The following is a 15621-nucleotide window of genomic DNA, read 5'->3' on the forward strand; positions in this document are numbered from 1 at the left end:
GACGAGAGAACGCGCCAATACGATTTTCCGGTTTGCGGGAAGAGGGGCAAGCAGCATGGCATCCGAAAGCAGCATGGCTAACGTTAACGGTCGGGAGAGCACGTCCCTGAACGGGGAGCCGGTCGTTAAGCGACCGCGGGAGGGTGTCCCGCAGGAGCACCCACTCAGGACTCCGAAGGAGCCGCAGAACAAAGTGACCGTCGTGCTCGGAGCGCAGTGGGGAGACGAAGGAAAAGGCAAAGTAGTGGACTTACTCGCCATGGATGCGGATATTGTGTGCAGGTGCCAGGTACCAAGCTACGCTGTCGATCTTTTGTCACCTTTTACCCTTAAACACACCACTTCTTACACTTTTCTTGGGCTTGTTGTGAATATAACGCGGGGCTATGGAGAGCCTCGTCACCGTTTAGCTGCAGTTAAATATTCATGACCGACGTCAACAACCTTGGCTGACCTCCCCGGATGTAGAGCTGCTGTGGCGCTAACGAGCACTACTACCTAAGTACGGTCGTTTGTAATCTAATGTGGTGCTTCGAAATCCATACAGTTTTACAGAGTTAGACAAATGACCGTGAACATGACATTATATAATGGAATGACGCACCTACGAATAAAAGTGCTATTGTTTACTTTGTTAAAGCCACACAGCGCCTACAGGAACAGGAGCTTTTAACCCTTTGTTCACACTGAACATGTTTTACCACAACACAACATTGTATCGGTCTTATGCTGTGAGCAGGTTATGGATGTTATGTTGTGTTCACAGGGAGGAAACAATGCAGGTCACACCGTGGTTGTGGATTCTGTGGAGTACGACTTCCATCTGCTGCCCAGTGGGGTGCTCAACAAGAAGGCCATCTCATTCATTGGTAAGGGCGAGCCTTGAGTTTTGAAAGTCTCGCTGATGGTGAAGCGTGATGAAGATGCTATAACGCATTAATAATCACCTTTATCAGAGTGAACGTCATACGCAGACAGGCAGACAGTCTTATCAGTCCGTCTGTTTCACGCTGTTAAGGACATTACCCAGATCCTGTGTTATTAAGGCTCGTCTAGATAATAAAAAGACCTCCTAGTCAGTGCAGTTTTACAGCCACAGGAATTAAACCATGTACAGTGTGCTGTTGTGCTTCATTCCTCATCTCTTTATTGTATGTTTTGTTTGGATGTCATGCTTTTAATAGCTTTTGTTTCCAGTAGGCTTACTGTAAAAACAGGAAACTGGGAGAGGGGTGCACTGAGATGTCATCCAAACAAAAGCTGAGGGAAAACATGAGCAGTTTGTTTCCCACACTGGAACACTTGATGCTAAAGTGTATAAGATGAGTTATACGAGGCTTGTTAAAAGTTCAGTTTCACCTTACAGGTAACGGAGTGGTGATACACCTGCCGGGACTGTTTGAGGAGGCCGAAAAGAATCTGCGTAAAGGCAAAGGTACAGTGTCACAGCATAAAGGATCATTTCAGGGTAGATTTACCCCCCCCCCCCAAAAAAAAAAAGATATTTGTATTATTAAAACAAAACTGGGACGTATTGTAAAATGGCATTATATAATATTTAAAAAATAAATAAATAAGAGTGAGACGAACCCTTATATATCTTTGTTTTTGGATTTATTTTGGATTTGAAACGGTGAGATGGTGTTGTGTAATATTAAAAACAACATTGTACTAATTAACTTGCTTATTTCACAACCAGCTATGTTAATTAGTAACATTTCTGGCTATAAAAACTGCTTCCCAGAGTGATTTTTTTATTTTTTTGTAACATTTGCCAGTTTTCAAAATTGCAGATACACAAGGAATGCCATCATTTGATAATAAGCTGATATCTGTGATGGTATGAGTATCTCTCCCTATTTAATGCTGAATAAGATCAGCATTAAATGAGATTTCTCAGGAAAGGCCTTGGATGTTGAAGCAAGATGCTGCAAAAGCACATGCTGCATGTATTCCAGCAGCATGGCTTTCGTATCAAGAGGCTGGGAGATAAAACTGGCCTTCCTAACAGATCTGAAAACATTTAGAGCTTATTGAAATTAGGAGGCTCCAAACTGGCTGACAGCGTTTCAGAAATAGTGCAGTGAACATGTGTGTTGAATGTCTTCTGACTGTATTGAAAGAGTGTTTGCACCACAACTACAGTGGGGCAAAAAAGTATTTAGTCAGCCACCGATTGTGCAAGTTCCCCCACCTAAAATGATGACAGAGGTCAGTAATTTGCACCAGAGGTACACTTCAACTGTGAGAGACAGAATGTGAAAAAAAAATCAATGAATCCACATGGTAGGATTTGTAAAGAATTTATTCGTAAATTAGGGTGGAAAATAAGTATTTGGTCAATAACAAAAATACAACTCAATACTTTGTAACATAACCTTTGTTGGCAATAACAGAGGTCAAACGTTTACTATAGGTCTTTACCAGGTTTGCACACACAGTAGCTGGTATTTTGGCCCATTCCTCCATGCAGATCTTCTCGAGAGCAGTGATGTTTTGGGGCTGTCGCCGAGCAACACGGACTTTCAACTCCCGCCACAGATTTTCTATGGGGTTGAGGTCTGGAGACTGGCTAGGCCACTCCAGGACTTTCAAATGCTTCTTACGGAGCCACTCCTTTGTTTCCCGGGCGGTGTGTTTTGGATCATTGTCATGTTGGAAGACCCAGCCTTGTTTCATCTTCAAAGTTCTCACTGATGGAAGGAGGTTTTGGCTCAAAATCTCACGATACATGGCCCCATTCATTCTGTCCTTAACACGGATCAGTCGTCCTGTCCCCTTGGCAGAAAAACAGCCCCATAGCATGATGTTTCCACCCCCATGCTTCACAGTAGGTATGGTGTTCTTGGGATGCAACTCAGTATTCTTCTTCCTCCAAACACGACGAGTTGAGTTTATACCACAAAGTTCTACTTTGGTTTCATCTGACCACATGACATTCTCCCAATCCTCTGCTGTATCATCCATGTGCTCTCTGGCAAACTTCAGACGGGCCTGGACATGCACTGGCTTCAGCAGCGGAACACGTCTGGCACTGCGGGATTTGATTCCCTGCCGTTGTAGTGTGTTACTGATGGTGACCTTTGTTACTTTGGTCCCAGCTCTCTGCAGGTCATTCACCAGGTCCCCCCGTGTGGTTCTGGGATCTTTGCTCACCGTTCTCATGATCATTTTGACCCCACGGGATGAGATCTTGCGTGGAGCCCCAGATCGAGGGAGATTATCAGTGGTCTTGTATGTCTTCCATTTTCTGATGATTGCTCCCACAGTTGATTTTTTTCACACCAAGCTGCTTGCCTATTGTAGATTCACTCTTCCCAGTCTGGTGCAGGTCTACAATACTTTTCCTGGTGTCCTTCGAAAGCTCTTTGGTCTTGGCCATGGCGAAGTTTGGAGTCTGACTGTTTGAGGCTGTGGACAGGTGTCTTTTATACAGATGATGAGTTCAAACAGGTGCCATTCATACAGGTAACGTGTGGGGGACAGAAAAGCTTCTTACAGAAGACGTTACAGGTCTGTGAGAGCCAGAGATTTTCCTTGTTTGAGGTGACCAAATACTTATTTTCCACCCTAATTTACGAATAAATTCTTTACAAATCCTACCATGTGAATTCATGGATTTTTTTTTCACATTCTGTCTCTCACAGTTGAAGTGTACCTCTGGTGCAAATTACTGACCTCTGTCATCATTTTAAGTGGGGGAACTTGCACAATCGGTGGCTGACTAAATACTTTTTTGCCCCACTGTATAAAACAAGAGTAAAACAGTTTCTCGACTAACTCCAGCTCCAGCAAATAGTCTTTTCCTTTGCATCTCCATGATGATTAAACTGGATAAAACTGAACAATGTTTGGAACCGTAAATCTGTCATGACAGTCACAAATTTGGGTTTGTGTGCTATTACGATAAATACTCAGGTGTTCAAAAGGCTCAAGGAATGTGTGAAATCCTTCAAAACAGTTTGTCACACCAGACTGAGTCATTTTCACCCTTCCTTAATATTTGGAAATGCTCTAAGGCAAATGAGGAAGAACGGCTGTCCAAAATCCGGTAAAATTGTAAACAAGCATTGTTTCATTATATAAATCATCAGATATTTATTTTACAGGGACTGCAGTCTGCCCACTGCAGAGGAAGGGGAGAAGAGGTGTGCTGCAATATGAAGATGCATAAAAGTGCAGCAACATATATGCCAGTTCTTCTTTAGTTACACTGCAAGGAAGAACAAAAGAAATAAATAAAAAAAAGAAAGAAAGAAATAGTGCAGTGGGTGTCCTCAGTTCACCAATACCCCTTTTCCACTAGTACCTTCTCAGCTCGACTCATTTTCCATTACAATTGAGTACCACTTAATGTGCGGGGAGTCGTTATAGCAACGTAACCGAGAGTCTCGTGATGTCATTTATATGTGACACGAATGCCACAACAAAGGAGCACGTGGAGGCGATGGTATACCTGCTGCTCAGTCTGTGGTTTTTTTGTCACGCTCTGTGATCACAGTGTTCTTCTGTGTAACCATTTCACTTGTTGTCAGGTTTCAAAAATGACAGTTTTGATTTTCATTAAGGAGACACTCTCATGACTCTGATGCCACTTACTAGCCAGTTGGTGGCGTGCAGCCTGATGTCACAATTTCGGATTGTCTCAGATTGCTTGGAAACTCCGGCCAAGCAGGTACTAAAAAAGTACCTGGCACCTAATGGAAAACCCTGAAAACAGATCGGACCCGAGTAGGTTCGAGTGGAAAAGGCCTATAAAGTTTACTGAGTGTTAAACGAAGATGTGAGACAGTAAAGTGGTAACCATGCTCTTGTCTCGCCTCTCACTCTCAACATTTAACATCTCACTAGTTCAGTGGTTTTATGCTTTTCATGAAGCAAATGTTTATTAGTCTGTGTGTGTGTGTGCGCACGCATCAATAATAATGCAGAAGAAGAGAAAAAAGATGCTTCCTGCAGTAAAAACATTGCACCACGTGAATCGTTGTTTCCTGTGCAGGATTACAAGGATGGGAGGAAAGATTAAAGATTTCAGATCGCGCCCACATCGGTGAGTAAGAGTTTCTCCTCAAAGTTTTGAGTAACACACGTGTTCTTATTGACAGTCCCGTTTGTCCTCCTGTAGTGTTCAACTTCCATCAAGCTGTTGATGGAATCCAGGAGCAGCAGAGGCAGCAGCAAGAAGGGAAAAAGTAAATCAAATATTTTATGACTGTTAATAATAGCATGCAGTATAACAGCATTAAAGACTGGGGATGACTTTGTGTTTAGTGTGCACTTCCTAATAGACTTTGTTGTGTTTATTCGTGCTCCAGTTTAGGGACCACTAAGAAGGGCATCGGTCCTGCCTACTCCTCGAAAGCTGCCCGGAACGGTCTGCGAGTCTGTGACCTCGTCTCAGATTTCAAAGTTTTTGAGGAGAAGTAAGCGCTTTGTTTTTTCTCTACCTCATGTTGCACAGTCTTATCACCTCACCATAACGTGATAATGTGGCCGCCGACAGGAACGCTGTTTAAGTGATTTTGAATCATAGATTGGTCAGATGGCAAGTTTAGGCATACATTTTAAGGATTTTAAAAAAATGGAACATCTCACAGACAAAACATGAGGTGTTATAACACATTAGTCCAGTTATTGTCAGTTTATGCAATCTCCTACCAGCAGGTGGCAGCACCCATCTATGGAAAACAGCTGAAAAAGCTTTTATGGAAACCTTATGTAACGTAGTCGTTCTCTCCTGTGTGTCAGGTTAAAACTCTAATCAGTGGAAGCACAGCTGCATAAAGACAGGCTCCACATAAACATGCATTAACGTGTCTAACTAATAATCTGTCCTGCTCGTCATGGTTTGCAGGTTTCGCATGCTGGCGGAACATTTTCGCACCATGTACCCAAACCTTAATGTCGACATCGACAGCGAACTGCAACAGTTGAAGGTGAGATCTGCTTATCACATAGAGGTATTTCATGGTATTATATGGCTCAGGTGTTGGTGTTGGGCCTACATCACAAGAGGAAAAATCACAGGTGTAAAGGTTAATGATGGCTGAATTTCATTTAGCTGCCTGTGTTACTGGGAGTTCTTATATTCATTGTATTCATAGCAGGAAAAACACAGGTGATGTTAACAGGGGTAAGGCTAAGATAGTGGACCTATACCTGTAGTCTGACTATCTTAGCATGTACCGTGCCTGAGTCCCGTCCAGTTTGTTTGATTAGTGTGATAGCTGCATAACATCTTTGTGCATGGCTGTGAGCAGAGTAGCCCCACTCCTCTGCTGTTTAAACCTTTTGTTGTGAGGGTCAACTTATTCAAAGAAAATCAGCTTACAGAGACCGTCTGACCCGACCTCTGTAAACTTTCATCTATCCACAGTTCAGTTTTTTGTTGTCATGCTGTGGCCAGTTTCGATCAGGGAGGGGATGTCAGGGTTTCAGCCATGTTTGCTGGACTTTCATGTATCTGAGAAAAATGATTTCTAATGACAGCACTATAAACGGATTATTTACTTAGTAGTATAGGTAAGTCTTATAGATTTTCATCAAGTGATATTTTTGTGTGTGTTCTCAGGAATACACAGAGAGACTGCGTCCTCTGGTAACTGACGGGGTGTACTTCATGCACAGAGCTCTTACTGGACCCAGTAAGAAAATCCTGGTGGAGGGAGCCAACGCTGCTCTCCTGGATATTGACTTTGGTGAGCATCTACAGGTTTTTAAATATTTGAGTTGAGATGATGGACGTGTTGTGTTTTGTTTGTTTTGTTGCTTCCTCACATTAACAGGTGTTTTTCTGTTCAGGCACGTATCCTTTCGTGACATCTTCTAACTGCACCGTTGGAGGCGTATGCACTGGACTCGGGGTGCCTCCGTCCTATGTTGGCCGAGTGTACGGCGTTGTCAAAGCTTACACCACCCGTGTGGGTGTTGGTGCGTTTCCAACAGAACAGGATAACGTGAGTAAAAAGACACAAATTGTTTTTTTTGTGCTTTAAAAAAAATCCTAGTTACTTCCTGCAGTTTCTACTGTGTGTCCAATATGGACTGTAACATCATCAGTTGCTCAGCCTCTGTGGTCAGCTGCCAACCTGATGTTACAGACGCATGATTGTGGCCAAACTTACGTCAATTCAGATCCCCCAGATTACAGCAAATCCCCGGTACTGTAGAGAGCATGACAGTGGAGTGTGCATGCAGGTGTTACTAGAGATGAATATATGTTTATCTGACTTTCTGTACAAAGTAAAGTTATTAGAGCAAGCAGTATTGGTGTGATTGCCTCTTGAAATCAAGGAATATGCTTCCCATTTATTTATTGTTTTTTTCCCCTCTTTAAACTGACTTTGTGTGTCTCTTTCTTGCTCCGCAGGAGACCGGGAATCTGTTACAGAGTAGAGGCAGAGAGTTCGGTGTGACCACGGGCAGAAGGCGGCGTTGTGGTTGGCTGGACCTGATTTTGGTCAGATATGCCCACATGGTCAATGGCTTCTCTGCGTAAGGAACATTCAAACGATTTCAGAATATTTCCCTCGCTGGCTGATGTAATTACTGGCATCGTTGCTATGTTTAGAAGCAAGTTTCACCATGTGCTCTTTGTGTTGTGATCAAAGCTGAACACAAATTCTTTCTGCAGAATTGCTCTGACGAAGCTGGACATTTTGGACACGCTGCCTGAGATTAAAGTGGCCGTGGCATATAAGGTTAATGGACAACCTCTGCCAAGTTTTCCAGGTAGGATGTTCCCAGGTTTTCTAGATCTGTAGAAAAATGGTATAAATGCAACGGTTCGAAAGAACAGTTTGAGCCCAGTTTAGAGCTTAAAGTCAGGATTTAGTGTTTCTGTGACTCAGTAACTTCTGAAACAAGTGTCACAACAATGTGAAAAGATGTGAGGATGTACACATTCTTCAGAATAGTGCTATCCTTATACATTTGAGTCTAACAGTTGATCGCGTGACATTTTGAAGTCTTTGATTGTTTATGGCTGGTCAGTTATCCAGACCCCTCCACCCAGACAATCACAAACACAACTGTGCTCCATAAAAGGAAGTTGAGATTGATTCCTGACTTCACACAGGATTTGCTCTCTGAGGTGGCTGCTCTCTGCTTACATCCATCGTGCCTGTATCTCACATCTCGCTTGTTATTCACCTGATCTGCTGCTGTGGCCCTTAGCAGGCTACATTTGCACATTTCCTACTCAGACCACTTAAACAACAATATGCTGAAAAGTTATTATAGATTTTTCTTTTCTTCTTCTTTTTGTTAGAGATGCCTAGAAACATGTTGCCTACTCCAGCTTTATTGACAGAAATATGGGGGGGGGGGTCTTTATTTCACATGGGTCAGCTTTTTTTTTTTTCCCAACAGGAAGTGCAACATCCTGAGTTTGTCAAAATCTGTTCAGACGCAGCTTTATCGTCTTCATCTCTCTGTTTGTACTGCCAAATAGAAGAAGTTGAATCATGAAGTTAATGAATCAGAAGGGTCTCCTCTGTTTAAAATGGCACCAGAGCTGCACAAAAACAGCACGTTATCATTTCTTTTTGCTCAGTGGGTTTTTGTGGGCCGGTGCGCTGGATTTCCCAGGACCGATTTTTCTCTGAACGATGCTTCTTTTGCAGCAAACATGGACGTTTTGACACAAGTGAAAGTGGAATACGAAACGTTGCCCGGCTGGTGCTGCAGCACGGAGACGGCTCGGAGTTTCGAGGAGCTTCCGGTGCAGGCTCAAAATTATATTCGGTTCATCGAGGACTTCCTGCAAGTGCCAGGTTTGTAAAGAGATACTTTAGTTTAATGGGGATGGAAACTGCAGCCAACGTCTTTGTTCGCTTTGCCAAAACCTGCCAATCGAATTTTGGTCCCTGCGTCTTCTCATTTCAGTGAAGTGGGTCGGAGTCGGCAAGTCCAGGGAGAGCATCATCAAACTGTTTTGATCTCTCCGTCTTCTGCTTCCCCCGCCTCCCCCCTGCAGTCCTCGACACCAGCTCAGATGATACCTTGAGGTTTTCATAGGTTTACCAGAAGAGTTTAAAATGCACACTCTACCCGGTAGGAATACTTTACCAGCAAAGGTACCTGTGAAGCCTTTCAGTTGCTGCTTGTCCAACACATCCACGGTAATTCTTCAGATATAATTTATGCATTCCACCGATTCTACGTATTAATGAGGGTCTTGATTTTTAAAAAGCTTGTACAAAAAAGTCAATTATTCTTGAAGCCATTCCTCAGTATATTTTTAACATTGGAGGCTAATTTAGCTCATTTGACATCTGTTCACCATGCAGTTATTTTTTTACCTGTAGAGCCACTGATGAACAGGTGTGGAAGCCGTTTGTATTTAAAAGGTTATTTTCCGACTTTGTTATTAGAGGGTGAGCCATGTTGTGGTTGTGAACTTTTCTATTGAGCAATTTTAGATCACTTTACAAGACCAGACATGAATCAATCTCATTAAGTTTGTAACATGCGCTCTATGGGGATTGTTGGAATGGACGTATTGCTTTGAAACAATTGTTAATAAAAGAAAAAAAAAGCATAAATTGACACTAAGCAACTTTAGTTGAAGACATTTTCACATCCACACACAGATTTGCTACGTTAGTTGATCATTTTATGTATTTGGTCCATCTTGTATGATGCTTACTCAACTTGCTATTAAATAAAAGTCAACAAAAGGAAACCCTGATATTTAGAGAGTCTTCTTCTTTCCTAATGCAGTGAATTGTTTTCTGGAAGCATGTTTTATTCCAAAAAAACCTGCTCTGGACAGATCTCAGTATTCCTGATGGTTTTAGCAGACTGAGAGACGAAAGGAGGCTCAGTCTATCAGCAGCTTCATGCATTTTTCAGTCCGCTGTCACCCTGAAATATTTTTTCTCTCAATCTTTCTTGGTTTGCACCCTCTTTAAGTTGACTTCCTCTAGAGTTTAAAAGCTTTTCAGAACGTGGAGGTATTAGATTAGAGTGTAAAGTGGATTCTTTTGCCAATCGATAAGAGGTGTAACTGTACTGGGGCTTCCCAGATATTCAGACTTTCTAATGGGTTAAAGGCCCTGAACAGGCACACAGGTGTTCTCTGCTGCTCATTGGACATCTCAGGATGATGATGGGGTGTTTGTTGGTGGGAAATTAAATGATTAAAGTGTGTAAACTTAATATCTTGTATCAAAACTAGTAAGACGGATGGGGAGATGCAACAACCCACAATTGATTTTGCCATTAAGAGCAGCTTAACTTTAAATACTGAATCACCAGGTTTCTGATGTTTGTGTTTATTTATTTTTTTCAAGTCTTGTTGTTGTTGTAACTTTAAACTTTACAATTACAAAATATTTCCTTTTTTGGTTGGGTTTACTGCTGAACCATCGGGCCGTGCCCCGCCCAACCCTAAAGGTGCCTCCACATAATAAGTGAAATTTCTTGTTGAAAACACTGGACATTGAAGGCTCTGGTTGCCTACATAATCCTCTAACCAATGAACTACCAGGTCATATGTCAGTGGGATTCTGTTCTCTCATTGGTCGTCATTTCAGTGACGACCAACAGTAATCTCAACTATTTTTTTGTTTTCTTTTTAAATAGCTAAATGTCATTTCCTTTCTATGGCCTCTGATCACCATGGCACTGTGGATCGCTACCAGTGTGGATGCAGCTATAAGAGAAACCCACCATATAATGTTACCTACCAGTCCAGTGCCAGGGTGTGGTGTTAGACTCAGTCTGCATGTCAGCTGCATTGCATAGCATTGCCTATATCTCCATATGGCACCACAAAATTATCTGGTTCAAAGTTGGACACACTGGTCACACTGTGGTCCATGCCTTTGGGAGGGGCAAAAATAAATTCACCAAATCACCCCAAATTTTTCCTACCGAACACCACAAAATAGTTTTGAATTCAGTGTAGTCTTGTGCTCTTATTGGCTCAACAATTTCATTATAAATTTATGCAGTTAATTATGAATTTGTTGGAGTGATTGTTTCAGATTTCACTGCTTTGTTTTCTATTATACTTAAACCCATAACAATATGTTAAATACTTAACTTCACAAGCTGGTAAAGGATGAATTCCTGAACCACAGTTTACAATCGGTACATAAAAGTACACGAAGACTTGATTTCTTGATGCTGCTATAAAAAATGAAAAACATCAGTCTGTTGCTGATGCTTGTCCTACTTCTGCGCGTTGGAAGTGCATCTTCCCTTAAATTACTAAAATTGCAAACGTCTGCTAATCAGTCAATTTCCAGTCTAAGAAGTCCCTGCATCATCAAAAATGCCAGAAAGTGAGCTTGCAGTAGATGCAAAGAGGCTTAATTGAAAATAAAGTGCTCATAATAGCAGCGTAGTCCTCCTCCTTTCTGCCCCCTTCCCCTCCCTCTCTTTTGTTTACCACCACCTTCCTTTTACATGTAATTGGGAGCACATTTTACATCAGGTCAGTCAGTTTGAGCGTTTGTTGCCTCCAATGTTTGTGCCTGGTTCCTGCTTCCACTTCTCCCGCTGGATGGACCTTTAATGAATTCACCTTCAGATTACCAGATCACACATATAACTGAAAGGACACTTATAAGCACTGGTCAGCGAGAAGTAAGTAACTTATTCGCATGATGACTTTAACTATGAGAAATAACATGAATTGTTATGAATTTTTGATTCCTGCGTAACTTCTCAGAGGAGTATATTTTGGGAGTGATTTTTCTGTCACTCCCTAAAGTAAAAAAAAAGCTTTTCCAGGTATGATTTATGCAGGAGGTACATTTTAGGGGAGCAACTCCTGATTTTCGCAGAACTCTGTTTACCACTGAATTCTGCATCTGCATTTCTTTCCCCTTTCCTGTAAACCCACTTCTTACTCCGTGCTGTCATGATTTATGCAGTTGGAGTAATAAGACACCTGTTTCACTGCAGTTGGACTGTGTTCAGATTTTGAAAGAACGAGACAGCAGCTCTCACGCAGATTGAATTGAGGAGCTAAACGCATTTAACAGTTTATTTGGCGAGTGCGCGTAATAAATCCAGTGCTGTTGCTCAGCACGCACAGATCGAGTACAAAGTATCTGCAGGAAAAGATGGAGACAGACTTGTCAAGCTTATCTCACTTAGCATAAACTCCTTAGACAAATGCATCTGAATACATAACATAATGCACTTGTCTAAGGAATTGCTATCATGCTGTAATATATACTCACATCCTTTTGTCGCTTAAACTGATAACCCAGCTGGACTAAGGTGTTACTTAGTGTGCTTTTAGTAATCGCTGATTAACATTGATTCATATATTACACCGAACTTTCTTATCAGTAACATGTACATCCTACAAAACTAGTAAAAAGGTGGTGCGCAGTGTAAAATGTAAATGAATCCAGGAACTTTAATTTTAAAAATTGCACATTAAAGATACTCTAAAATGTTGCCTTGCAATTTATTTTGTTTAATATTTTCTGAATAGTGTTTGTTTAAGTTACAGTTCATCCTCTGGGTTGGTTTGCTCGTTAGACATAGGTATTATTATAGATGTAATAACATGTAATAACAATTTTTTACCAAATAAACAAAAACTAATGATACATTCTTTTACATTTTTATTTTATTTCAGTTTTCCAAGTATTTGAAAATCATTTGAATTTAAAAGTTTTCAAAAGTCTTATTTTTATTGTTATATCTGTGAGCTAAGATATTTTTTTTTACATCTAGTTGTAGTTTTTAGTTTAGTTTTAGGCAACTGTAATATCATTGGAATTAGGTTTTTCTGCATCTACTGCACTGTTTAAGAGCCATAATTGCGTGCATTTGCATGCATGGCAGGAGTAACCTGCACATCTGTGAAGGCACCAGATTCTCTGCGTGTTTGGCAAAAATCTAAAGCCATTCCCATTAAGTTGCGATAAAGTGACAGACCTGAATGAACCGATGATTCTTTGACGTTTAAAAGTTTCACATTTTCACACGTAGTGCTATAATGACCTTATAAATTCAGATTAACATGCCACCGTGTTGATACTCATAACTCTGACTGGGGTTTTTGGTTCTAACACCAAGAAATCCTGGATGTGTCAAATGTTTTTTGCAGTGCATCCCTCAGTTGTTTGCTGTGAATCACACAGTGTAAATAAGCAAGTAAATAAAGCAATTTAAATAAGACAAACACCAGTCACAGAGTTCTTTGAAGAAGTATTAATAAAATCAGCCCACACCAAAAGGAGAAATGGACAGGCATTTCACTCAGCTGTTCTTTTATTGATTTAAACAAACAAACTAAAAGCAGGTTCGCTAAAGAATAGTTGACATGAAACAGCAGTACACACAATCACCACTGACCACCACGGCAGTTGGCTTAGGTGGTCAGTCCCAATCTTCTCAATCCCAAAATGTTTTTTCGCCACCACCACCCCACCCTCAGCTCTTCAAATCTCTTTCCCTAATTCAGCTTTAGCGCACAGCAGCACAGTGATCTGTTGTCTGGTTGGATGTTCAGCATCGTTCAACTGTCCTGAAGTTTGGCTTTTTGCACCTGTAGCTGTCGGGGACTTCAGCAGACTATCAGCATGGCTACCGTGGTGAATTGGCAATTTTTGCCAGGGCAGTATCTCAACCTGTGTAGGATCAGCTGAATTACTATTTCAAAGGAACCCTCAGCCTAACCCTGGAAAATGGAGGTGGAAAGATCGCAGTGAATCTGTCCCTAAATTTCTTATGATAACGTACTTTAGACTTCTGGTTAAAATGAATTAGAAGTGTAGGATTATAGATGTGTTGGATTAATTGTTGAGTGGTAATCTTAACTGCCCAACCGGTGAAAACAATCTTCATGTCCTCCTGTGTGAAAAACAGCAAAACCGTTCATCAGATTTAGTGTTAGATGATTAAATAAGGTTCTGGTCACTTTGACACTTTTATCCAGATGAGAGCGATCGTTTCCAGGATGACAGTGCCTCCAAGCGTTAGGTAAGAGTGGTCACTGAGTTATTTACAGAGCATGAAATGGTCTGTTAACAAATCTCAACCCACTTTAACACTTATGGGACATTTTTTAAAAATAATTAACATCCAGTTAAACAGTTCTCCCCACCGACTTCATTAAGACGCCAATAAAAGGAATATCTTTTGAATGAACGGTGATAAATTTCTCCAGCACAATTCCAAATAATCCTTCTCAAAACACACTGAAGCTGTTCTGATAGCTCAGCGCTTCATTAAGACACTTTATGCTGTCATATAATTTTCTGGACATTTTCCACATTTCAAAGCGGTGTCAACATCAAAACTATTAGTTGAAATATAGTTTTTTTTAAAATACATAAAACTGCTTAGACTGCATAAAGATCACGTTAAAACAAAAATGTTTAAGGTATTTGATTCTTCAAATACCTGTTCACTTTTTTTACAACAGATTGTTACTTCACGTGGTTTCCCACACACCCTGAGCACAAGTTGGCTGCTTTTCCTGCAATCTGTGGCCCAACCCATCCCTAACCATGTCATTTGGGATTGCCAGCTCTCCAGCACTCTGCTTCTTGGTAAAATAGCTCTTCCAGAAACTCAAGTTGTGCACTGTTGAAGAATAATGTTCCCACAAAGCAATTTTTTTCTACAAACTTTGTGGGATGTTACATTCAGGAAATTGCTTTCAATGGCCTTGAGTTCTGAATAAATCAAGTGTCTTTAGCAAAGCGTCATGGGAGCCCATTTTGATCTTAAGTGGGCCTGAACATTGAAACTTTCTTTTCTTTATCAAGTTTAACTACGCATTTAATCCTTCAGATATCTTAATGTAAGACAAATAAGTGCAATGGTATGTCTCAGTTTTTCCACATAAAGAAATTCTGCTTGACTCAATGAAAAAAATCTGTCATCATGACTCTCTGAGCTTAAATTGTAAGCAATACATCTGTAGTTCTGGTTGGTATAGTGTGGTAATGCCCAGGGGAGTGGTCTGTATCAGTATCAGTAGCAATGGCTGTAAAACCTGTAAAAATACAGTAAAACGTCCAAAATAAATGCCCTCCTTAATGTTTTCCTAAGAATGGGCCAGTGGCCCAGACTGGAGTCTTTCCGGGTCGATTCTGATGAACGCACAAGACTTAATTGACATTAAGTGACATGTTGAAGTGAGCAAAAATGTGCTTGTTTAGCATGTAGTTAATACACATGTGGACCTTACAAAAGACTCCAGCTAATGGAAAACTGTTCCAGGGTAAGGCACTGTGAAGATTTATTTATTGTTTTTGTGTTTCCATGGGTGCTTTTTGTGTCTTGATATCTTCAGTATTGTTCTGTAAAAAAATTACAAAAACATAAAGGAAATAAAGTCGAATGAGTAGATCTCTCCAAGCCTTTGATGAGTACTCTCTAAATCTGGGAAGATGGCAAAGTGAAAAGCTGAAACAGAGGCAAACAAAACTTTCTGCAGATGTATTAAAATTTAAACGGAACCTATTATGTTTTGCTGGAACTTTCTGTCATTAATAATAATAATAATAATAATATTTCAGAGACAGAAGCTCATAATGAACATGCTCAGTTTTTCAAACTACAAGGTGCAAGTAAGCACTCCAACATTTTTTTCCCCATCTCTATGCATATGATGTCAGTGAGAATGGTTATCATCCCTAA

At 40.8% G+C, this 15621-nt stretch overlaps 1 protein-coding gene across 1 annotated transcript; it reads left to right on the top strand.

Annotated features, from left to right (window-relative positions):
• On the top strand, positions 1–9685 carry adssl (adenylosuccinate synthase, like). Its single transcript, XM_085420186.1, has 13 exons — positions 1–289; positions 767–869; positions 1367–1435; positions 5000–5050; positions 5126–5192; positions 5316–5423; positions 5855–5936; positions 6572–6698; positions 6802–6956; positions 7370–7494; positions 7634–7731; positions 8625–8774; positions 8887–9685. The coding sequence occupies exons 1-13, from the start codon at positions 56–58 to the stop codon at positions 8937–8939; spliced, it is 1422 nt and encodes a 473-aa protein (XP_085276312.1). The 5' UTR covers positions 1–55; the 3' UTR covers positions 8940–9685.
• The last annotated feature ends 5936 nt before the right edge of the window (positions 9686–15621 follow it).

The sequence above is a fragment of the Rhamphochromis longiceps genome, linkage group LG10, assembly GCF_057381845.1.
Source record: "Rhamphochromis longiceps isolate RC_006_pf linkage group LG10, R_longiceps_female_GT1.1, whole genome shotgun sequence".
Lineage (NCBI taxonomy): Eukaryota > Metazoa > Chordata > Actinopteri > Cichliformes > Cichlidae > Rhamphochromis > Rhamphochromis longiceps.

Excerpts from the sequence above, each read along its gene's own strand:
- adssl (XM_085420186.1), top strand. The coding sequence starts at position 56 with ATGGCATCCGAAAGCAGCATGGCTAACGTTAACGGTCGGGAGAGCACG. Across the intron at positions 7,732-8,624 it reads ACCTCTGCCAAGTTTTCCAG|CAAACATGGACGTTTTGACA; the intron begins GTAGGATGTTCC and ends CTTCTTTTGCAG. Across the intron at positions 8,775-8,886 it reads GGACTTCCTGCAAGTGCCAG|TGAAGTGGGTCGGAGTCGGC; the intron begins GTTTGTAAAGAG and ends TTCTCATTTCAG.